This window comes from Cupressus sempervirens, chromosome 4, assembly GCF_028749045.1.
Source record: "Cupressus sempervirens isolate cs-2001-9-10 chromosome 4, ASM2874904v1, whole genome shotgun sequence".
NCBI classification, from domain to species: Eukaryota; Viridiplantae; Streptophyta; class Pinopsida; order Cupressales; family Cupressaceae; genus Cupressus; species Cupressus sempervirens.
This window is the reverse complement of record NC_143121.1, coordinates 859,542,693-859,568,034: the sequence shown is the minus strand read 5'-3', so window position 1 is coordinate 859,568,034 and position 25,342 is coordinate 859,542,693. Positions and strand designations below refer to the sequence as shown.

The following is a 25,342-nucleotide window of genomic DNA, read 5'->3' as shown; positions in this document are numbered from 1 at the left end:
TCCTGCATTGCAAGAGAATCCCCTTTAGTTCAGCATTGAATTTGGGATAAGCTCCACAGGCTTCAAATTAAGTAGGATAAACAAATTGAAAGAGGCTAACTAATTTCAATCATTTAGAAATGTCAAATTACCACTGTTACACAGGGACGCGTCCCAGCCCCTGGACCCCACATTCCCGGGACGGGGATGTCTCCGGAATAAGGGGACAAGAATGATGGCATCCCCCCACCACTTCCTAAGAACCACCCAGCCGCCACTGCCACCCAACTACCACACGTCAATGAAGAATCCAAAAGCAACGCAAGAGAGAAAATCAGAACCCCTCTTTCGAATTTAAAAACAAAAGAATAAATTGATGGGAAAATCATGTCAAATCAAGTTGATACTTTTATACCTACTTTACTGAGTTCCAATAACGAGGAGAAGTTTACCTTGAGGAATGATTAGAGGGCTCCGTTCACTACATTTTCACATTTTGCACTTGTTTTGATAACATGCTACTCAAGGTAATCATCTTTATGATATTCTCGATATAATAAAAGTATTCCAATCACTGATTCAACAATTTCATTTGTCAAAGTGAGATTTTATTTAGTATTCTAATATTCTATTAATATTCAATGTTAAAGTATCTCTATTTAGTATTTGCAACTTTAGTCCTCATACATCTTTTCATAACTAGCATTTTAGGTACTACATGTATAGTATATACTATATAGTATATACAGCGCACACACTCACACACCACCCCTTCGCCGCCATCCCCAAACTTAATTCTTTTGTCCCCCACCCATGTCCCCAACAGGCAGTGAAACACTGCCAATTACTGGAATAGTTTAATTTTATACATCTTGTTCATTACAACATATGTGACATTTATCTCAGTGGATCTCTCAAAGGCCAATATGAACACACGGAATAATTATTTAGGTTTCTCACACTAATAAAAATCATGTTCATGAAAAAGTACCAACAATGATCGTGCATGCTAAATTAACACTTCACTTGACATCAGCCGGACCTTGTGCAAAAAGTTTTATAAATTCCAAAAAAGAACTTTTCTATTTCTCAAGCTGCTGAGTTTGTGTAACTCACTTAACAAGACAATTAATTTTTTTCATTATATAACTATTTTTAATTTCAAGACAGATAAAAATTTCTACAAATTATAAAATCTTGAGGTACTTGCAAGACTCACCTTTTACCAACCAGAACAGAGCCTTTAAATGTCTCCAGCAATTCATATGAATTAGTATCCAATGCAAGTCCTCCTGGTTTTTCCTCCTGATTACCTTTTGTCTTGCCTTCTGCTTTTGATCTTGAATCTTTTGATTTTGAAACAGGGCCATTAGAAACATCTGCTTTTACCTTCTTCACTGGCAGCTGAGATAAGCGAGACACCGCAAGGATGTATACTGCCCCTGTTGTCTTGCTTCTGACCTGCCCATTGCTTTCAACATTAGAAATATCTAATACCCCCAAGTTTAATATAATACACCAAAGCCTGAGAACAAAGTTAATTGTATGCTTGCTGATCTTTTATATTTATCATCACTGCCTTATGTTGAGTTATTATTGCTATTTGTTATATAATATTTACAGATATCATTAAAAGGAATAAATTCACCTTCTAATATTCACTTTATGAAAGAAAATAGCTTCACACTAAACAATAAGACTTGTTCAGGTAAATAGACAAATCTGAAGAAAACAATACTAAGAAAACTATCACAGGAGAACAAATGCTATCAAAATCTTAAATGCAGTAGAAAGAAATAATGGCACACTCATTGTATAACATAAAGATTTTACCCTGGGAAACCTTTTCATGAAAAAGCCCAGCAAAAACAGCACTCACTCGCTATTATAATTCATTGTTCACTGACAACAAGATAGTTTGCAGTTGTTCTTAACCATAATCTGTGTTCAAATATTTAGAGGCACAAAAATAGAGGAAACAGCTAAGGGTTATTAGGCAAGTTTTGAGAGGACAGCAAACTAGTGGAGAATTGTATTATTGCTGCAAAAAGTCCTATATTGTGCTTGGAGGCTCCATTGGAAAAACTGGGTTATAAATCTTGCTCAAGTGGTGAAATTCGCTCTTTTGGATATCCCTTTCGTTAGGTTTGTATGGGAAAATTCTTATGTTATCCCTGCATGTGTTGTTTCAAATCTTAACTTGATGAAATACTATTTTATGCACCTACACAAGAATTTCTATCACTAGCAACATCATACTTCTAGAGATAAATGTGATTTTCTTGCGTAGATCTTAGAGGATAGTTAGTATAATTTTTCATGTCAAATTTCACCAATTTTAAGATTTGTGTTGGCAAGTTAGGAATCGAACACGTATAATTTTTCATGCCAATTTTCAGCTGCATCCATTCTTCCTTATAAACAACAAGTGCCTCCTCTTAAAATTTAGCAATTCATTCAAATGCCCATCTTTCTTTTGATAAGTTGAAAGTTCAATCAGGCTCTTAAAATTTACCAATATCTGGAAAAAAAAAATCAATATAAAATATTTTTAAGGTTTAGAATTTATCCCAAAATTTTGAAAGCTTCTATAACCAAAAAATGTGCACAAAAAAACAAGGAGAAACAAGATCAGCTATGCAACAAGTTATTTTGTAGTGCTTCTCGAGGGCTACAAAAGCTTTTTTCCAATTTTGAGGACTTCTTGAGGACTGGACTGCAAAAGCTTTTTCAATTTTGAGGATGGCTATAAAAGTGCTATACATAAATTAATTAGTTTTATAATAAACATAAATTTAAAATAACAAAAACAAAATGAACAATCCACTAGAAGCTTAACTTCAAATGTTTAAAAAAAGTTCATACAATAACAAACTGCCAATTCCATAATCCATTTGATACAATGATACTATGATAATGATCATAGAAGAAAATATCTTTTTCTCAAAAATATCCCCACAAACCAAAAGACAAAAATGTTTTCAATTTCTAAAGATATTACTTGGAACCCAAATATATTAAAAATTTTGAACTTAAAGAAAAGATAATTGATGTTATTCATATTTGAAGCCATCCAAATTGTTGGAGAGTGAGAGTGAAAGTTAAAAAAAAAGTGTACATTGAAATATGGTTTGTTTGATGTCATGTCCCTTCTTGGAATAGGATTACATAATAAACAATAATATTTCAATTAAAAAAATATAGAAATAAAACTAAAAAATAACTCAAGTTTAGTTAAGTTAAACAAATGGTCAAAAGGCACGAATTGAAAAGTTTTGTCTCACTCAAAAATGAGGCATAAAAGAAAGTGAAGAGAGCTTCACTTGAGGGGGAAACGAAGGAAAGAAGAAGAGGGAACATGAGAATTAAGGATGGATTAAGGGAAGAAAATAAGGAACTGACTCTTGTAAAAGATGGGTTGTGACTCTTTCAAAAAGTGGTGATTGTGAAAGGGTGTGTTCAAAAAGTGGTGTTGTGAAAGGGTGTGATGATTGAAAAAGGCAAAAATGGTGAAGAGGTGTAACCCTTCCTCACAAAAGATATAAAGGTAAAGTGTTACATCCCAATTTTTGACCTTATTTGAAATATAGCCGTTGAGGTTCACATGAAGTCAATTGACAGTTAAATTGGTTATAATCCTGTGAATTGATGAGATGGTTAGTCGTTATAATTTAAAGTGAAGATAACATGCTAGTTGATTATTTATCACAAATTCATGGGATTGAAAAGGCAGCTAGCCGTTATGATTATTTATAACTTGTTATGATAATATGATTTAATTGCGGAGAATTTCCTTGCAAGACTTACGTCAAAGGGGTGGAAGCATTGTCAAAAAAAAATTAGGCACAGGTGCATCACCATCACTAGGCAAATGGGTTGAGGACCTAGCGACTTGAAACAAGATTCATCTATGGGACCCGCATGAGCTATTTAAATAAATAATTTGAGAAACGTAAATAATTGGGTTAAAATATAAAATGTACCTCAAAAGATTTTAATTGATCTTTCATTATAATAAATATTTATATACGTGCATATAAATATAAAAATGAAATGGCACCATTATATTGTAATAACTTAATATAATGATGACATCCCATTGATATACTTACATGGATGTATGCAAGTATATATTATAATAATAATATTCAAGATATAATAACATTCGAATTATAATAATATTCCAACTATAATCTTCCAACTCTATTCTTTCCATTTTAATATTCTTTGCTTTTAATCGATTAACTCTTGGCATGATAAATTGACAATAATCAAATTATAATCTTTCCAACCTTTTATTTGTCTTTTCCTCTTTTTGTTTTAATCGAATTTAACAATTGGAATTTGAATCAGCTTATAATCTTTTTAAACCAATGGGAGCCAAGAAGTCATGACTTGTTCTCTTTTATAGAAGCCGTATTAGAAGTCGAGGAACACAACTCCCAACTTTACCATGCGTCTGCTGCCTTTTCCGTATTCATGCTTTACAACAAACCGAGCCCCAAGACGTCTTAGTAAACTATCTAAATCCACCCGTACCTTGCAATTGTCATATCTAGCTCTGATCAAATTTGTGTGTTCAAACTAAAGCCATGCAAGAGTTCCAGCTAGAAGACGTGAGGGTGCCGAATCCAAGTCCGGCACCATTCATTTATTTATTTGCCTGCCTTGCCGTGATAAGACATTCAAATTTTGCATTTGCGTTACCATCATCCTTTCTTTACTAATACAAACTTTGCTCTATTAATCCCTCTAGCATCCAAATTCCAAAACAGTCGTGAGCCAAGGTTTCCATTTTATACTTCCAAGCTGAGCATCCAATACAATAGCAACTCTGCTATAAGAACCCAACCTTGGAAAAATCCGCATTGGGACGTCTGCAACTAAAGGAGAGTAGATTCTAATTTTGGATTGCAAGGATTCAAGCATATCCAGTGATTACATCAGGCCCTGTTATGACATTACCATATTATTTTATTACTTTCCAGAGCAACCAATTAGGCATCTAAGATATTCATCTTTTCAGATTTATTTTCAAGAATCAATATGAGATGCTACTTATTCAATGACCTTATTATCAGTCATTTTTCCTTAAACTTTCGTAATAAATTAGATACAACCCTTATGGAAGCGTATTGCCAATACATTAAGGTTTGGAATGAAATATACTATCCAATGATATTTTACAAATACTCTCAAGAACATAATCTTCTGGTCACAGTTGTGATAAGCATACTAAGCAGTGAATCTATGCATAAAGCGGATGCAAGTTTCAATATTTATCATGATGATATCTTGTTTGAATTTATAGATTGAACTCCTTTAAATTAGCCTTGTTCATGGCAGGAGATAACCAAGAACCATAGTATGTATCCTTATGCCAATGGATATTAAAATTAGACAATCAATTCTGAAATCTTCAAAAAATATAATCTGTCAAATCACAAATTGTGATAAGCTAGAATATATGTTAATTATGAAACAGTTGAGAATCAACAGAAAGAATCGGTTGTTCTGAGAATTCCGAACACCTAGGACACCAAGGAAATGGATGATGGGGTGAGAGAAGGGATCTACAATAACATGAACAATATCAATTATGACATAACAATGTTTATCATTTTTAAAAAAGAATCATTTAAAAGCTCATCCATGATCCTGTTAATTGTTTCCTCCTACTGTCAAGTCAAATGGTGTATTTTAAATACCAGGATGCTCAGTAGATGGCAGATTGTTCCAAGTCCAATTCTAAGTAGGGAGGGTCTTTCTCGTTAGAGATTGTGTAGGAATAAGTTAAGGTTCGAGGTTGGGTGGTTAATCCCTTGACAATGTTTCAACCCTCCCCAAGTAGTCAGATGTACAATAGACAAAGATAAGCCATGCATTATTTTTACTTTTATGATATAAATGCAAGACTAAAGTAAGATTAACTGAGTTTTATCATTGATACAGTTACTTTACATTTAGTTATAAGTTAAAAAGATTTATCTGATGGATCATTATACCAATCTTTCATTTATAATAAATATGAGCATATCTTCTAATCTTGGGTTATTGCTATAGTTAAGCAATCGGAAGGAAAGGAATGATACAGTGGTATCTAAAGCCCTAAATGATACAGTGGTATCTAAAACCCTAATTGAATCAGTGGCATCTGAAGCCCTAATTGATACAGTGGTATCTGATGCCCTAGATGATCCAGTGGTAATTGAAGCCCTAATTGATACAGTGGTATCTGAAGCCCTAAATGATCCAATGGTAATCAATGTCCTAATTAATACAGTGGTATGTGATGCCCTAATTTCATATAGTGGTATTTAATGGTAGTCGTCATTTGATTTTTGATATAGCGGTATTGGATGGAAGTCGTTATATGATATTGTTATAGTAGTATTTGTGGACTAATCTGGGTGATTGCAGAAGCATCCCTACAATGATTTCTTGGTTCAAATTCCATGGTATGTGGATTTTATTTTCTATAGTAAATTCCTTGATGGTGTTTTAAGTTCTTCATTAAGAAATTTTGTTTAACTCTTTTTAACCTTCAATCCATTTCATATGAACGAAACTGATTTAATTGTCTTCCTATGAAAATGAAGTAATAACTATATTTCTTTGAGTATGTTAGTTGTAATTTAAGACCAGGAAAACTGGTTGTTACATATGGTATCAGAGCGCTGGGTTCAACCCTGAAACCTTGGGCCCAGTATTGTTTTTAAGAAGCTGAAAATGTAAATGTTGAAAAAGATTTATTTTGCATAACTAGATATTACAATCAGCCTAGAAAATCACACCAAGAAATCATCCAAAATAGTCAAGAAGGGTTGAGATGATATAAAATGGACAATTGTATAAATTGCAAAATCATAAAGATGAAACAGAATTAAGAAGATGAAATGATTGACAAGTTGAGTGGTGGTGATCAGGTCGTTGAACCCAAACGAAAATCCTTGGCCAAGGTAGTATAGGCATATGTGCCATCTAATGATCACTTGATATCCGTAACGTCAGTTATATAGGTATAACTAAGTGGGCACTCAAACCACCCGAGAGCTCGAATGGCTGGACTGAAGAATATCCCAAGCCCGAACCCGAGGTAGAGAGGGCCATTCTAATATGTTAGAATGTGTGGGGATAAGTGTGGTCCAAGGTTGGGAGGTTAAGCCCATGTCAATGCTTCTCCTCTCACCAATGCCAATGCTTGCGCAATCCAAAACAGCTTCTATAATCTTGATAAAATGTTATCGAAATCCATGATAATGGCTAAATAATTCTTTTCAGTTGAATGTTCCCAGCATTTACTTTATGCAATTAAATTCTTGTTCTTATGCAAATCTTAAATGGGATGTGTAGATCTGAAAAGCAGTAAAGACAAATTTGAGAAGTATAAGATAGATGAAGATTAAATAAGGAGTGGAAGGGGCAGTGCACAGATCTTGACATACGTAGACTTGAAAAGCAATTTAAGAAGTGAAAGGGCAGTGCTTGTTCTCAAACAGATGTATCTTTTCATAACAAAAGGGTGTGGGCCTTTCATAAAGGCATTAACAAATAAAGGGTGTGACTCCCTACAATTGAAGGAAATATTAAAGAGGAGAAAGTTCCATTTAAAAAAGACATCAAACAGGGAAATTGATTGGGAGAATAATATATTCTTATCTAAGGCAACATTGACAAGTGCTGACTTGAATCTTATGAAAGATAGTGACCCTTTCACTTGTAAATTACAAAGGGGAGATAATTCAATGCAAACATCAATACATCGTCACTCATCAGTGCATTGTGCAATCAAGCAATATATGAATCAGCAAAAGTTGAATCAAACAATCTATCAATTAGCAAAGATTATTCAACAAAGTGAATAAACAAGCAATCAAATCATCATCAATCAATTCACATCTTGGAATCAGAAAAAATTTAAGTGTCACCCTATCAAACCCCCATTCATTTAATCATTCAATCATCAAAAGGAGAGGACATATCATTAAAGATAAGAGCAGATTATAGATTCAGACCTGTGATCTGGGTATGAATATTTTGTGGCCCATATATACATTAAAAATCTCTTTGTGACTATCTTTCTTGAATTGTATGAACAGTTCAGAACCTCAGAATGTATGATAATAAGTGATTGTTCATATATAGATACATAGACAGACATGTACAGATAACATGCATAATTCTGATATAATCCATTGCATTGTCAGTTCAGAAATATTTTATCGTAAGATTTGTAATATGAAATACTGCATGTACTTTCTGACTGCTGTAATCAGTCATGGTAGAAAAAATGAGGGGATCACAGACTGGGGGAAACGGTGATGAAATCACCATCTAAGCATGCCATCTCATGATGTGTGACTAAGTAGTCCTATGGAACCAAAGGGGGACAAGGAACTGCTTTCGGGCTTAGGAAGGAGGGACTGAGTACCCTGTTGTGAATGTCCCTCATTATCTCCATCATGGTAATTAAATGCATAGAGATGCTTAATCATTAGAGATAAGATAGAAATAACAAGACTGAGGGAAACAATGATAGGACACTACACTAGGTATGCCACCACATATGGATGGCATAGGCCACATGAGGCCAAGGGGGATGGTATATCCAAAATCTTGTGTCTAGGGTGGAGGTTCACTAGGACACCTTATCAAGTCATCCTACCTTATCGCTTCTATGACTGAGACATCTTAAATCTGACTCAAGCAATCTATTGATTTGATCTGCATGTTCAATATATGTTTATTTCTAACTCAAGAATATCTCATTATGAATTATGTTTATAAATTATTCCTAACTTGCTTGCAGGATCTCAATTAGTGCAAAACAGAAAGGAAAAAAAAAATCTAAACCCTACTTGCGTTAAATAAAATATTATAATCTAGGCAAAATTTGGGTACTCATAATTGGGGTCATTAAATTTCAAGCCTCAAAACCGACTACATGGTACAGACTACAAATTTGAAATTTCAAGTTAAAAAGTAGCACAAAGCAGGCAGAGCAAAAGAGGCCAGCAGATATGAAGTACAATCAACTATTTGTTGTAGTTCCTGATGTTTCTCTGATGGGTTTTAAACTTTTAAATAATTAAGTGATGCTAGAACATTGGGCCTTCGGGCCTTCTGATATGAACAAGGTAAATAGAATGTGATTGTATGCAATATAAAATGCAGAACAAGTTCAAGAAATAAAATCATTGTCCAATGGATATGTCTGAAACTGGTCCTCATCATTAATTCTTTTCAGACTTAAAGTCAAATTGATAGATATGTATATTAGAGTTTGTGTTTTAAGTATTTTTTGTAACCGTTAAAAGAGACAGCACCATCACCGTGATTCAAATCCCCAAGACATCCCAGAAAGTGACAAAAAAAGGGATGTCACCTTTACTTTCCAAAAAAAGGTAAGTTGAAGGATATGTTTCTGCTGTCCCTGTTGGTATAAGGAAGCACTGAGAGGGGGGTGAATCAATGCAAACAGGTAAACCACTAATTCAAACCACCAATCTGATTATCTTGAAGTAAACACATCATATAACTGCTAAAATGAAAGCGAAGTAAATAACATCAATCAACGACACATGCAACACACATAACACAGTGATTTTTGTACAAAGAAACCCTCAACCAGAGGGAGAAAACCATGGTGGGGATAACACCCACGAGCCCTTTACTGCAGTAAAAAGGCCCTGTTAGGAGCTACAAACACCCTTTCTAGGGGTTCACCCTGTTAGGATAGATTTGTACATTGTTAGGAGTACTACAGAGATCTATTAGGATCTACCTCACTAGAGGATTTGGAACTCCTTCTGAGAATCCGCCCTGTTCAAGGATTTGCACAAAGAGACCTGTTAGATTCCACCCGATTAAGGGATTTCCCTCACTGCTACTGTTAGGAAACAACACGTTGAGCGATCTATAAGTAGCATTGCTTGCCTTTCGGATCCAATCTACTCTCCACTCTGATACTGTTCATTGCTCAATCTATGCTTTATACCTTGATTGCAACTTTTTATAATCATGGGGTTCTCCTACCGCAATATCCACATTCCACATACTTTCTCTTAGAACAGAAACATACAAATGCTTAGTCCTAATGTCGCTTAATCTTTGCCATCCATTCAAATTTCAAACTTGTCGTGTACATACAATTTGCATATCCCGATGCACGTAACATGTTTTTGATCACTAACTTGATCAACATTAGGGTTTCCTTGTGTTATTCCTTACAACAGTCAAAACGTGTTTGAAAGTCTCCAACTTCTTCTTGACTCTTCTCTTCATCCTTGTTTTGATCACAGAAATGCTAGCTCATCACATCCTCAATTTATTGGGTTGCATCATCATACCTTCTATTCTCACCTCATCAATCATACCAATCACCAATCACTAATTTGTCATCAGTAGCTCAAGAACATAACATATGTGTCCTAACATCTTCTAACACTTAAAACCTTGCTCGCCTATCATCATTGTGCATTGCGATTGCACACATAGTTTGTATAAATGTCATACAAGTTTCACCTATAACCACTCCACTTGATTCGTACTGCATAGTAATCGCCAACAAAATATCTAACTTATTGTTGCTCCTCCTGCATCTGATCACTTGCCTTGTCTTACCGATTAATCCATCTTTGTGTTGTGACTATGTTGCCATCAATGACAACCAAATACTTCACTATTTCTGACTGCACCTCACAACCAATCAATCTCCACCAATTCTCATGTCAATGCCAACAGTCCCTACATCCCTAAGATATTGATCAAGAGACGTCATCATATTCCCAAGGCATCCTAAAGAGTGACAAAAAAGGGGATGCCCCCTTAAATTTGTAAAAAGGAAAGTTGGTGGATATGTTTCTCCTGTCCCTACATCCCTAAGACATCCCAAACCTCCCAGAGAGATTGCAACATTGAATAGTCTGTGAAAATTTAGAGGCTAGGTTATTAATATTGGGTCTCGTGTATAAAAATGACAAATGTGCAGACTACTTACATAGACTTCAAAGCATTTAAATGAGTTGCATAAAACTAAATTCAACAATGAGAGAAAGAGAAAGGTGGACATTGTATACAAAGAGTAAGAAGAAGAGAGAAATTCAAGAAATGTGCCATACACACCTTTGCATAGTCAAAATTTGCATTGACACATAGCGCAAGATTACTAGGAAGAGTCCACGGTGTAGTAGTCCATGCCAAAAGAGCCCCGCCATCCATGTCATCTTTTAGCAGGAAAGAAACTATCACTGCTGGATCTGACACATCCTACCAAAAAATATGCATACATTCTTTCACAGAATAAGAAACATGTGGTACCATAGAATGTATTACAAACTCTTATCTGATATTAGCAGAAACCAAAAGACTGCAAAAGAAAGTAAACAAATTAAAAGATGCTAGCAAACCTTGTAATTCAGTCCAGCTTCAAAATTCGATAGAGGGGTCTTGCAGCCTGTGGTGTATGGCATAACCTGTCAAGAGATATACTGTCAGCTGCTTAAAAAAGTAAAAGCAAAATATTGACTGCATCACATAGAACAAATCGTCAGATTGATGATGTTTATTTGCAAAGATAGATTAAAACCAATTTATGGATAGTGTGCATTTATGACATGACTCCCATGTAAGTACTTCATCTAACCAGGCTGAGGTGAGTTTCTGACTGTGTATGCTAGATTTAAAGGAGCCATTCATGTAAGAAACCGTCTGGCACATACCAAGGTGCTTTTGGGATTGTGTATTCTTAATCTGCTAAAAAACTTAAAAAGAACAATCTGCATAAGACATTTGGGATTATGCATGTCTAGTCTGCTAAAAACTTTAAAAAGAAACCTGTGTATTCTTAATCTGCTAAAAAACTTAAAAAGAACAATCTGCGTAAGACATTTGGGATTATGCATGTCAAGTCTGCTAAAAACTTTAAAAAGAAACCTGTGTAAGACACCAACCTTGCACACAACTTTGATCACAATTTGGTCAATTATTCTGAAGACTTCGTGAACTATTTGAAATCTAAATTATAGTAACAGTTGACACTAACGTGACAACACTAAAAAAAAATAGGGATTGTCCTTGCTATTACCCTAAATCTAAATCATCCGAGAACTAGAAAAAATAATGTTTGCCTTTGATGTACCTCAGTCATCCAACGTGTGTGCAAACAATAATTCACTAGCAAACAAGATAACCTAAAGACTAGAAATACCCAACTTCATCCTCATTTAACATTATTTAACACAAAAACTGACAAGCTTAGATTGCATTTATTTTAGACAAAGAAAGAGTCCACAAGCAAAGATTCTATTAAAAATTAATAATCAGCTGATTTTGGACAATTTACAAAATAGTCTAATGTTCAGATAATTGCTTAATAGCAAGCCACAGCCCACCATTAGGTGTAACAGACCAAGGACTAATCTTAAGCCATGATGATCACCTAGATTTTATCCCTAAGGCATCCTTGCCATTTCATGCTGCCGTGGTAATGACGAAGATAATCTGGACAAAGCAGGTTACAAGCTCCATAATATACGGATAATATGGTCCAAGAAATAGATGTCCTCGGACTGAGGTTTATAATCCATATGGTATTGTAACTTAGCAGCAAATTCTGCTGGAAATTACTTGCAATGAATGTGTCAGTATTTACAGAATTACCAATCTAGAAGATACAACCAACAGCCAAGCCCAATATTAAAAAACTTGAACAATGCTTACAAGACAAACAGCATAGAGTGAAGTAAGTCGGCATTACAAAACAACCACCCTGGTTGCTTTAGGCTATAAGACCTAATGTCGGTAGGTGAATCAACTACTAACATCACTGAAACTTACCGAAATCAGCAATCTACCTATACAATAAGAACAAAAAGATATACCATATTCGGAATGTACCCAAGTACATTGCTGTTTGGAATTAAGATTCAATAATATACGCTTCTGGATGTATAAACTGTAGGAGTGCCTCATTTTAAAACGAAAGTATCTCTGTGTGTGGGTGTGTGTGTAAGATGGGGAGAGACACACAGAGAGAGAGAGAGAGAGAGAGAGAGAGAGAGAGAGAGAGAGAGAACCTTGAACCCTTGGTAAATCAAATCTTTCTCCCAGAGCTGCTCAAAAACCCACCAAACGCTCTCCATAAACTGAGGATCAAGAGTCTTATAATCATTCTCGAAATCAATCCATCGCCCAACTCTAGTAACAACTTTCTCCCATTCCTTACTATACCTCATAACAATACTCCGGCATTCTTCATTGTAATTATCGATGCCCATCGCCAAAACATCATCTCTGTTCTTAATCCCCAATTTTGTATCAATCTCGTACTCCACGGGCAAACCGTGGCAATCCCAACCAAACCTCCTGGTCACATGATGCCCAGTAGCTGTTTGATAGCGAGTAACTATGTCCTTGATAGTGCCAGTGAGAATATGACCGTAATGCGGAAGACCGGTGGCAAATGGAGGACCATCATAGAATACATATTCGGGTTTTCCTTCCGTCCTCTTCAGCTGTGTATGAAAGGCATCCATTGCCTCCCACATCTCCAATATTTTCTCTTCCTGCTTTGCAAAGTTAAAATCCTTGCCCTCGCAGACATCCTCCATGCCTCTGGTTGTAGAATTTCAACCTTTTACGGTTTCGGGTTTTTCAAATTTCAATCTGAAAACCAGAGCAAATTAAAAATAAGCATTGAAAGGATAACATGAAACGGTACAGAACTTGTAGTCTGGGTTTAAGGTTTCAGAACTTCGCAATAACAAACACAAAACCAGAAAACATTAAACCAAGCATTGATCAATAATATTCGGCAAGAAGCGCCTATACTTTACAGAAGGCTACTAAAACATCCATGACACAACTTGCGACGTTTGAAAAGCGATTTTAACACGATTTAAGCAGAGGCTATTAACTGAAGAGTTAAAAGATAGATTGCGAAAACATATATATTATGAGAGCATTGAAAAAGCGTACCTTGGGGATCAAGTAACCGTTGGGAGGAAAGAAAAATCGCTGTTGTCGTTGCGGTAAGGCCTAAAGAGGCAGGAGAGAAGAAAAAAGCGTACCTTGGGTATCAAGCAACCGTTGGGAGGAAAGAGAAATCGCTCTTGTCGTTGCGGTAAGGCCCAAAGAGGCAAGAGAGAACTTATGCTCCAAGAAAAGTCTGGTGTAATTTTTTATTAATATATTGAACATATTGGTTTTTGTGATATTGCTATCAAAATTGAACTTTGTAGTTTTTGAGTAAAACTCGTTGACCTATGTTTCATGAGTAGTGATTCACACGAATCCATTTCTCATGAGAATAAATGGAACACTTGACACTCATTAGATCTAGGTGATGCTCACAAGTGAATCATCGAGACTACCTGGGAGGTCACCCATCCAAGTAGTACTCCAACTCGAGCGCACTTAACTACAAAGTTTCCTCCACGGTTAAACCCACTTTGCGTGCAACCCCATTTGCAAAACCTTCACCAAGTGTTGTGCCTTATAAACCATTCATTAGAAATCCCCTTAAGCTTATCAAGTGATAAGTAGGAGATATTTCCACAACAAGTCAAATTGTGATATTGCTATCATGATTTAATTGTGTAATTTTTTAGTCAAACTCATTGATCCATGTTTCATGCGTAGTGATTCACACATGAATCCATCTATCATGAGAATAAATGGAACACTTAGCACTCATTGGATCTAGGTGATGCTCACAGAGGCGAAGCATTGGGACTTCCCGGGAGGTCACCCATCAAAGTACTACTCCAGCTCGAGCGTGCTTAACTTCGGGGTTTCCTCCATGGTTAAACCCACTCTACTTGCAACCCCATTTGCAAAACCTTCACCAAGTGTTGTGTCTTATGGGTTCATGTGTGAATCATTACTCATGAAACATGGGTCAATGAGTTGGTCAATGTGGATTCATGTGTGGATCACTACTCACGAAACATGGGTCATTGAGGGGCTTTCTAATAAATGGTTCATGTGTAAATCACTACTCATGAAACATGGTTGAATGAATTGGTTCATGTGGATTCATGTGCGAATCACTACTCATGAAACATGGGTCATTGAGGGGCTTTTAATGAATGGTTCATAAGGCACAACACTTGGTGAATGCTTTGCAAATGGGGTTGCAAGCAAAGTGGGTTTAACCATGGAGGAAACTCTGTAGTTACGCGCGCTCAAGTTGGAGTAGTACTAGGATGGGCGACCTCTCGAAAAGTCTCGGTGCTTCACCTCTATGAGCATCACCTAGATCCAATGAGTACTAAGTGTTCCATTTATTCTCATGAGAGATGGATTCATGTGTGAATCACTACGCATGAAACATGGATCAATGAGTTTGACTAAAAAATTACACAATTAAATCATGATAGCAATATCACAATTTGACTTGTTGTGGAAATATCTCCTACTTATCACTTGATAAGCTTAAGGGGATTTCTAATGAATGGTTTATAAGGCACAACACTTGGTGAAGGTTTTGCAAATGGGGTTGCAAGCAAAGTGGGTTTAACCGTGGAGGAAACTTTGTAGTTAAGTGCGCTCGAGTTGGAGTACTACTTGGATGGGTGACCTCCCAGGAATTCTTGGTGCTTCACCTTTGTGAGCATCATCGAGATCCAATGAGTGCTAAGTGTTCCATTTATTCTCATGAGAGATGGATTCATGTGTGAATCACTACTCATGAAACATGGGTCAATGAGTTTGACTCAAAAACTACACAGTTAAATCTTGATAGCAATATTAGAATTTGACTTATGGAAATATCTCTTGCAAGTATCATATTGGTTTTTATTATGTAGATATTGAACCGTATAATTTTATTTCTCACAGAGTTAAAAAGGTTATTTTGATCTTGGGTTTTTTGAGCTCTATATGGGTACAATAGAGTTTTCAGTTAATTGTGGGGTGCTATGGTATTTTTATTATTATTTGAATCAAGTAATAGGGAAATTTGATGAGGATAATTACGTAGTTGTCAATTCAAAAAATTATTGTACGAAATATACAACCATTGTGTTATGGTCATTTTGTTAATTGATTTAAGTAACAAGGAAAAATGATGATAATAGTTACATAGTTGTCAATATAAATTTTATATTATAGAAAATTAAAATAATTATATTGAAGCATACAACCACGCTAAAGCTTGATAGATGTAATTTCAAGCCTAGTTAAAAAGCTAATGAAGTATGAAACATTATAATCTAAATCTTGACATTTATTGGAGTTGTTTAGATACAAAAAACAATACTTTGGTGTACTTAGAGTAGTAGGAACGTAATTATATATGGTTGGTTGATGATCTTCTTCTTCTTTTGGGACCTCCCTACAATTAAGAGCATTGGAAAATGGGAACTTAATTATATCTAGTTGGTTGATGATCTTCTATTGTTTTTTGGAAATTCCCTACAATTAAGAGCATTGAAATGACATCTAGGTGTAACCTTACAATCTCTCTTTCTCGGTGGTCCTTGTGGCTAGAAAGAGTAGTCATGCAATTTTGGAGGGACTTTAGTCAATATAGACAAATTATAATAGTGAAAAATGCATAATATACCTTGACTTAATGTTTTAATTGGTAAATGAACTTGTAAATTTAAAAGTGTGATTATTGAAAAATAAATATTGGAAATGTTTTTTTATTGAGCTGAATATAGGGATTTGGAAATGGTTTTTAGTATTTTGGAAAGACATGGATTTAAAGAATTAAGTCTAAAAAATATGGATCAAAGCCTTCAAAATAATAAAATCAAATGTAGAGAAAAGTTAGCAAAGTTCATTCAAAAGTCAAATAAAGTATAGCAAAGGAGATGTATGATGTAGTAGCATCTTGGGTCTTTGAGCAATCTTGCATCAACCAAAAATATTTACAATTTTTTGCACCAATCTTTTGTTCGTGAAGTAGTCATTGTTGCTTTTGTTTTCATGTTATGTGCAATTGTCATCATATTGAGGACCTTTCCTCGATCCTTGTCCTAAGCGCGTGAACTCTTATGTTATATTTTTCTTGAGTTTTCTGATGTTCTTTATGGTCATGTTTTCTTGTCGTTTATACCTTGTGTAGCATGTTGCTCTGATTGGCATAGTTTCAATTGATTACATGGCATCTTGAGCAGTTAGGAGATGACTCCTAAAATACATGTGGAACTACCTTCCAATGTGCGTCACTTCATATGACCATTTGCACAAGTTTTTGTTTACTCTTCCAAGTATGGACCTAAATTATAAATAAATGCTTGACTAGTGGACTTGTGGCTTAGTTGGTTATAAAAGAAGCTTGGTTAGATGTAGGAAAGTAGTATTCTTAGAGAATAAAAGATAGAAGATGGAGCTAAGGCTCTAAGATTGAAAAATTCTTATTTTGTATAAGGTCGCAACCCGGAAGGCCTCATAGCCGGGCATGTTGTGGTTCCTCTATATGTATAGTTAAATAATTACACCTACACATATGTTGCATTTGGCCTTATGTTCTCTGTGGTTTTCTTTAATCAATGTGTTACTTTCGTGTGTAACTCTAAGCAGGGAGTGTAATGTTTTAAATGAGTTTATTCCACATGTTGTTATAGTTTTCCATGTTACCACATGCATCAAGTAGTATCAGAGTGAGTTATTTCTTGAGGCTTGTGGTGTGGAGAACCTTGTAAGTTTGGTTGTGGGGTGGCAAATCTAAGATCTGACATATAACTTGCAAAAGGTTACGACCTTACAAGAGTTATTGTCAAGATGGTTCATGGTACATGAAATGTTGATAATGTTATTATGGACATGTTGAAGTAGATTGTGGTGAGACTTGAAGTTGTGGAGACAATGCAAAGAAAAGGTGTACATCTTGAAGATGTTAGTGATGATGAAGAGGCAACTCTGAATCCTAATCCTAAATCTAAGATTTAACAAGATGAGGAAAGGCTTCTAAGAGTTTTGTCTAGGGCGAATGTTAGACGTGTTCTTGAAGTTACTTGCTATGATGGAAAACTTGAGACTAATGTTGTGTTAGATTGGGTTGCTGAGATGGATAAATACTTTGAGTATAAAGGTACTCTTGATAATAAGAAGGTTAAGGTAGCAATCACAAAGTTGAAGGGACAGTCTTCACTTTGGCGAGATCATTTGCAAATTGAGAGACAGAAAAGGGAAAAATAAAAGATCAAGACATGGGAAAAGATGATTGGAAAGATGAAGAAGAAGTTTCTCCCTGCTAATTATCAAGTTAATTTGTTGAGAAATATGCAAAATCTGAGACAAAAGGACAAGAGCGTGAAGGAATATTTTGAGAAATTCTACAAATTGGATATCAGATATGGGTATGTAGACGATGAAGTTGAGAAGGTAGCAAGATACCTAAATGGTTCAAGGACATCAATTCAAGATGAGATTAACTATGTTAAGATGGACAATGTGGAAGAAGCACGTCATTATGCTTTGAAGGCTAAAGAAAGATTGGCAAAGAAACATGATTAGAGATAAAGAGAAAGAGGTGGAAGATTTCAGAGAAGCAGAGGCAAAACATGTGGAGAAGGTAGAAGATCTGACAATGCAATACAATACAAGGGAAAATCATAATGGAAGGAAGAACTTGTTAGTAGAAGAGGTAACCACACTAGAGGTAGTTATATTGGTTACACTAGGAATACTAATTGTGGAAAAAGAAAAGAAAGATCGTGGTTTAAAGGTGCTTGTTACAAATGTAGAGAAGGACATTAGGCTTTTGAAAGTACTAACTTTGGGAAGAAGATTGGAGATAATAGCAGGAGCACTTTAGCTTGTGAAGAAGTTGTTGAAATGCCTAATGAACTTGAAAATGGTGAGAACCTAATGTTAAGAAGAATCTTTTGGAATGAGGAAATTGATAGTGGAAATTCTGACAATTTGGTGTTTGGGGAGCTAGTTAACAAGTTACAATTGCAAAGACTAAGGCATCCTAAGGCTTATCAAGTTGCTTGGATCCAGAAGGAGCATAAATCTCTTGCAAGTGAACAATGCATTGTTAAATTTAAAGTTGGGAATTATCATGATGAAGCCTTCTATGATATTATGCCTATGGATTGTTGTCATATTCTTTTGGGTAAACCTTGGTAGTATGATAGACAAGCTTTGCATGATGGTAGATTGAATCACTATACTATTTGGGTAGATGGAAAGAAACAAATATTGTTACCCTTGGTAGAGAAACCTGAGGAGAATTACTATATCGCAATCAAAGTATGTTTGGTTTAAGGTAATCAATTTGTTAGAGATACAAAGGAACAAAATGTATATTTTTCTTTGATTCCTAGAAAGACTGAGAAATGAGATGAGTTAGGGCATGCACCTGAGATTGAATCTTTATTAGCAAAATTCTAAGACATAACTTTTTATAATGTAACCGGTGATTTACCACCTGTAAGAAGTATAAGTCATTATATGGATTTGATGCCCAGAGCTAGTTTTCCTAATAAAACACCACATAGATTGACACCTAGTGAAAAGGTTGAATTGAATAGGCAAGTGCAAGAATTGCTTGAGAAGGGTCTAATTAGAGAAATTCTAAGTCCTTTTGAAGTACATGTTGTGTTTGCACCTAAAAAGAATGGGGAATGGAGAATGTGCATTGGTTCTAGAACTATAAACAAGATAAGAGTAAAATAAAGTTTTCCTTTGCCTAGGATGGATGACATAATGGATAGTTTGAGTAGAGTGAAGTATTTTACCAAGATTGATTTGAAAAAGTGGCTATCATCATATTAGAATTAGAGAAGGGGGTGAATGGAAAACTACTTTTAAGACTACTAAAGGTTTGTATGAATGGTCGGTTATGCCTTTTGGTTTAACTAATGCACCTAGTACTTTTATGAGATTGATGAATGAGGTTTTGAAGAGATTCTTGGGTAGATTTGTGATTGTATATATGGATGACATTTTGATATTCAGTAAGATTGAGGAAGAGAATCTTGAACATGTAGACAAGTATTGCAGAGATTAAAAGAGGAAAATTGTTGATTAACGTGAAGAAATGTTCATTTATGAAGGAAGAGATTGTGTATCTAGGTTTTGTTATCTCACTTGATTGTTTCACAATGGATCTTAAAAAGGTAAAATTTATTCTTGATTGGCCTACACCTGAGAAAAGTTGGAGAGATAAGATCATTTCATGAACTGGCAAGTTTTTTTAGAAATTTGATCAAAAATTTCAGTTATATTTGTAATGTTATGACTAAGACCACGAGAGGAGATAAAAGGGATTTCCAATGGACATATGAAGCACAAAAGTGTTTTGAAACATTGAAACAAAAGATTGCACAATTCCTTACACTTGCTTTGTCTAATTTCAATAAAGTTTTTCAAGTTGAATGTGATGCTAGTAGAAGTACTATTGGAGCTAATCTGAGTCAAGAAGGAAGACCTGTAGCTTTCTTTAGTGAGAAATTGAATGATGCTAAGAGAAAATATTTAGTTTACGATCAAGAATTCTATGCTATTGTTTAAGCTCTGAAGAAATGGAGACATTATTTAATGCCTAAAGACTTTGTGTTGTATACTGACCATAGAGATTTGTAGTATTTGGGAAGTCAAAATAAGTTGAATCAAAGATAAATGAAGTGGGTTGAGTTTTTGCATAAATTTTCCTTTAATTTGAAACATAAGAGTGGACAGTAAAACAAGGTTGTTGATGCTTTGAGCCAGAGAAGGAATTTGTTGACATAAATGAGAATTGAGGTAGTTTATTTTAACGATTTTAAGTATTTGTATGTAATTGGTCTTGATATTGCAGAACCTTGGAAAGCTTGTAAGGAACTTATGGTGAGGGACAAGTGGACTGATTATTTCATTTAGGAAGAAATGTTGTTTGACGAAATTCAGTTGTGCATACCTAGAAGATCTATGAGAGAGAAGATCATAAAAGAAAAACATAATAGTGGACTTGCTAGACATTTCGGGATTGATAAGACAATGAAGTTGATTTCAGACATGTACTTTTGGCCATAGATATATAAAGATGTGCAAAAATTAGTAAGAAGTTGTAGAAATTTGTCAAACAACAAAGGGAACTAGCCAAAATTTGGGATTATATTCACCATTGCCTATACCTGATAAGCCTTGGGAAGATATCATTATGGACTTTGTTCTTGGTTTGCTTAGAACCTAGAGAGGGAATGATTCAATTTTGGTGGTAGTTGACAGATTTTCAAAGATGGCTCATTTCACACCTTGTAAGAAGACATCTGATGTTGTACATGTAGCTAAATTATTCTTTAAGGAAGTGGTGAGATTGCATGGATTGCCTAAAACTTTTGTTTTAGATAGAGATACTAAATTCACTAGTTATTTCTAGAGGACACTTTGGAGGAAGCTTAATATAGAGTTGAAGTTTATTCCTACATTTCATTTGCAAATAGATGGACAACTGAAGTTGTGAACAAAAGTTTGGATAACCTGTTGAGATGCTTGGTTGGAGATAAGCCTACTAATTGGGACTTGATTTTGGCACAAGGAGAGTTCGCATACAATAATTTGGTGAATAGGACCACTAAGAAGACACGTTTTGATATTGTTACTTGAATGAGTCCCAAAGGAACTACTATATTGAGAAATCTAAACCTTGAAACAAAGAGAAGGGTTGAAGTTGAAGAATTTGAAATTTCATGAAGGCTTTATACAAGGAAGTTAAAAAGAACTTGGAAGATGATAATTTAGAATACAAATAGAGAGGAGATGAGAGGAGGATACCTAAATCTTTTGAAGTTGGTGATAAGGCAATGATTCACTTGAAATGAGGCAATGATTTGCTTGAAGAAAAATAGATTTCCAGTTGGTACCTACAGTAAGCTAAAGATGAAAAAGTTTGGTCCTTGCAAGATTATAAGGAAGTTTGATAGTGGAAATACCTTTGAAGTTGAATTACCAGAAGACATGGATATTTTCCCTATATTCAACATTGCAAATATCTCTGAGTATTTTGAATCAGATGAAAAGCTGAAAGGTAACTTGGATTACCCTTAGAAGAAAACTGATAGCATTGAGAAGATCTTGAGTACTCGAATAAGTAAAAGCACCAGAGGAAAAGACTACATGGAATACCTAGTTCAGTGGAAAAACTGTTGAAGTTGATGAAAAATCAACCTTATGACTCCCAAGAATCACTTGCACGCAAACATCTGTCACAGAAATAGAGAAGCAAAAGTTATGGAGTCTGGAATTCCCAAATCCATAGATGAAACATTCTTGATGAGCAAAAAGATAAATTTCTATTATAAAAAGTGAATTATTTTTTATAATGAGAGATCATCCTTATAAAAGAGATTGAAACCCTAAAAAGGGATAACCTAGGTTGCAGCATAATAATTAATAAAAGAATTAATTATTAGATGCCTAAAGTTTAGCTTAAGCAAACAAGAGTTAATTAGGAAATATCTAATTACTCTAACACCCCCCTTAAGATAAACTTAGGGAGAAGCTAAAAACCTAAAAACTACTACAGAAAATAGATTTGGGTCTCAACAAACAAAGCCTAATACCCAAGCACAACCAAATCTCTGAAAAGAAGAGAAATGGAGAAAATCATGTGGGAAAAACCCTACTCCAAAAAAAGATGGAAATAATGCTGAAAGAAACTAGTGAAAGACTAAAGAAGTCTCAAAACTAGGGAATGCCCCAGAAGATAGGAACAAAAGATGATCACAGAGAAGACCACTGAAGCATGTAGAAGCTACAAAGCTTTGTCAAAAGTAACTACTGATCTAAGGAACCTCCACTGGAATAGAACCTGACCAGGTAGAGAAGACTATAATATGCATCAAATTAGGAGACACACAAAGGCACACAATTGAACTCAAAGATATAGATGGCATGAAACACCAAAGCCTAAAGAGCTGATCAATCAAACCAAGGAAGCATGAGAAACAACAAAAGAACCCCCTAATGTAGACAAGGGTGAGGTGACAGGCAACTGGAAAACTGGGCCAAAAGAACTGCATGTCAAGGAACCATGATCAAGATGCACAAAAGGGTACATATGTGTGTACTAGGTTGATCATTCTCAGATGTGTCACAAGGCTAATGTTACGAAAGGGACACTCACTGGATAAATAAGATGGTAAAAAAAGGCAACACATCAACCCTCCATGACAATTTAATCAGATTAGTACACGTACAATAAGACACAAGATATGGTGAATCCCGAGAATACAATAATTTGCATGAGTATCCTCAAATGACACTGCTCGAATCAAAAGGCAAAATAAGGCAAAACAACTAAAATGATAATATAGATGCAGTATGACACTTTATCTTAGTGTGTTTACAAGAATGCATACAATGATGTCTAAATAGACTAGAAGAGACATAAGACTAATACAATAGATAGTTCAAGTCATGACAAATCATTTGAAGCAACAAAATCGATCCTCAAACCTGAAACAACCAAGATATCCACCAGAATGCAAAAATGTAGAAGACTGAATGTCTAAATAGACCATAAGAGACATAAGACTAATACAATAGATAGTTCAAGTCATGAAAAATCATTTGAAGCAACAAAATCGATCCTCAAACTTGAAACAACCAAGATATCCACCAGAATGCAAAAATGTAGAAGATTGAATAGAATGTTCCTGGAGTAGAATCTAGAAAAATAACTAGGATCACTAAAAAGATCTTGGAAAGACCTTTCCAATGACATAAAGAATTCCCAAATCAAAGATCAGATGCTCAAGATATGTCTCCTGGAGTGCAAAATTGTACCCTTGACTTTGATAGTAGAAAAAGCCATTAAAAAGCATGAAAAATGAAAATCACCTATACCATTGTGATGGGCTCTGAACCAACTTTCTTACAATATCTCTTTTGTAAAAACAGAGTCTGTATGCCCGAGATATGAGCAAAAATGTGAATGTAGGTCCAAATAGAGCCTGAAGAGGTGACATGATATGTTGATGTAGTATTGACATGACACTGATGTCAATAAGTAACGAGCTCAAATTTGACAGTCAAACGACTGTCGAGGCAAAAAATGCCTCAAAAAAGACCCCTACTAGAAAATAATATCCAGCCACTAGGAACAAGCCAAAAAACCAAGGGCCGGTGTTGAAGTAAAAATTCGATGGCCAAAAAAGACAGTAGCCAAGAAAAACAAGATCGCCGAAAAAAATCACATTAGTAGCAAAGAGCTAGAGCTAGTAAAAAATAACTAGTAGCCATGATGATGCCACATGTTTAAAGCCAAATTGCCTCAAGAGGGAGGGAAGAAAACTCAAGGCTTGTGCTCATGATATCCAAAAAAACCAAAGTCATTGGCAGTTGCTTAAAAAATTGGCCACAAACTGCCGAATAAGTTTGAAACCACCAAGAAGCAAGCAATACCAAATCACAAAATATGGGCTTTGATGCCAAATTGTAAAAAAAAACTGTTCTACTCCAAAAAAGCTCAAATATCTCCAACCGCATATTCCAAAAAACACAAAGCCTATCCAATAAACCAAGTGATTGACTTCAAAAAAGGTAGGTGAATAGGGGTCTTGAGAGGTCTTATGAATCACAGAAGCTAAGCTAGGAGGAGCATTGTGTCAAAATTGGGAGTTTGGGCACCAAACAAATATGCAAAAAATCGTTGATCATTGCCATAAACAATGCAATCATTGGCAAACAAAATGCAATCAATGTCACGTAGAAGGAGCAAAGGCCAAGAATCTACAAATAGTACTGAGATCACATGTACAGAGGGGCTGCAACAGACCTCCACAAATGCAAGATGAATCCAAACTGCCAAAAGCATGGAGAAGCTATGGAAAACAACTATAGAAAGCCCTAGAATTGCCAAAGAAAATACCGCTCCAAATTGCATTAAAAACTATGAGAAAGGCTGTCGAATGTGGTTTGGTTGACCATAGATTACATGCATGACTGCCAAAGAAAAGGTCCACTTCCAAGATGCTCATGAGGCTATCAGACAAAGCTCCCAAACACCCAAAATCTCATCATAAAACTACAATTGCATGCATGGGCACATAAAAAACTCCAAAAAAGGTGCAATTTCTAAGGGGCCACTAAAGAAATAGTGAAGGGTGTGTTTGAACAAAAAACTTTCATTCATGTGGTCATTGAAGGGCCGCCAACCTCACACTCTAAAAAGAAATTGTAGAGAGGGCAAATACCAAGGCCCGCGCCCAAGGTAAGTGGTAATTGGGAAGAGCCACAACAACAAAAAACAAGGCGGGTATGTGTATGGGTGACACACAACCACCAAAAAGTTGTAGGAAAATTGAAACATGCCCAAAATAAGTAAAAGTCGAGTAGAGGAGGCATGTGGGCATGGTAAGTCTAAGTGCTACCACATAGGCATAGGGCCTATTATGGCACAGGAAGAAACAAAAAACAAAGC

At 35.3% G+C, this 25,342-nt stretch overlaps 1 protein-coding gene across 1 annotated transcript in view; it reads right to left on the bottom strand.

Annotated features, from left to right (window-relative positions):
* The window catches only part of LOC149564133 (isoleucine--tRNA ligase, cytoplasmic-like), a 108,933-nt gene extending 95,200 nt beyond the window's left edge, over positions 1-13,733 (bottom strand). Inside the window, exons 1-4 of the mRNA XM_089828297.1 lie at positions 13,056-13,733; positions 11,388-11,453; positions 11,104-11,247; positions 1,199-1,440 (exon numbers count right to left, since the gene is read on the bottom strand). Coding sequence (XP_089684423.1) covers positions 1,199-1,440; positions 11,104-11,247; positions 11,388-11,453; positions 13,056-13,589 — 986 coding nt within the window. The 5' untranslated portion in view covers positions 13,590-13,733. The remainder of the gene's footprint in view (positions 1-1,198; positions 1,441-11,103; positions 11,248-11,387; positions 11,454-13,055) is intronic.
* Between the last annotated feature and the right edge of the window lie 11,609 nt (positions 13,734-25,342).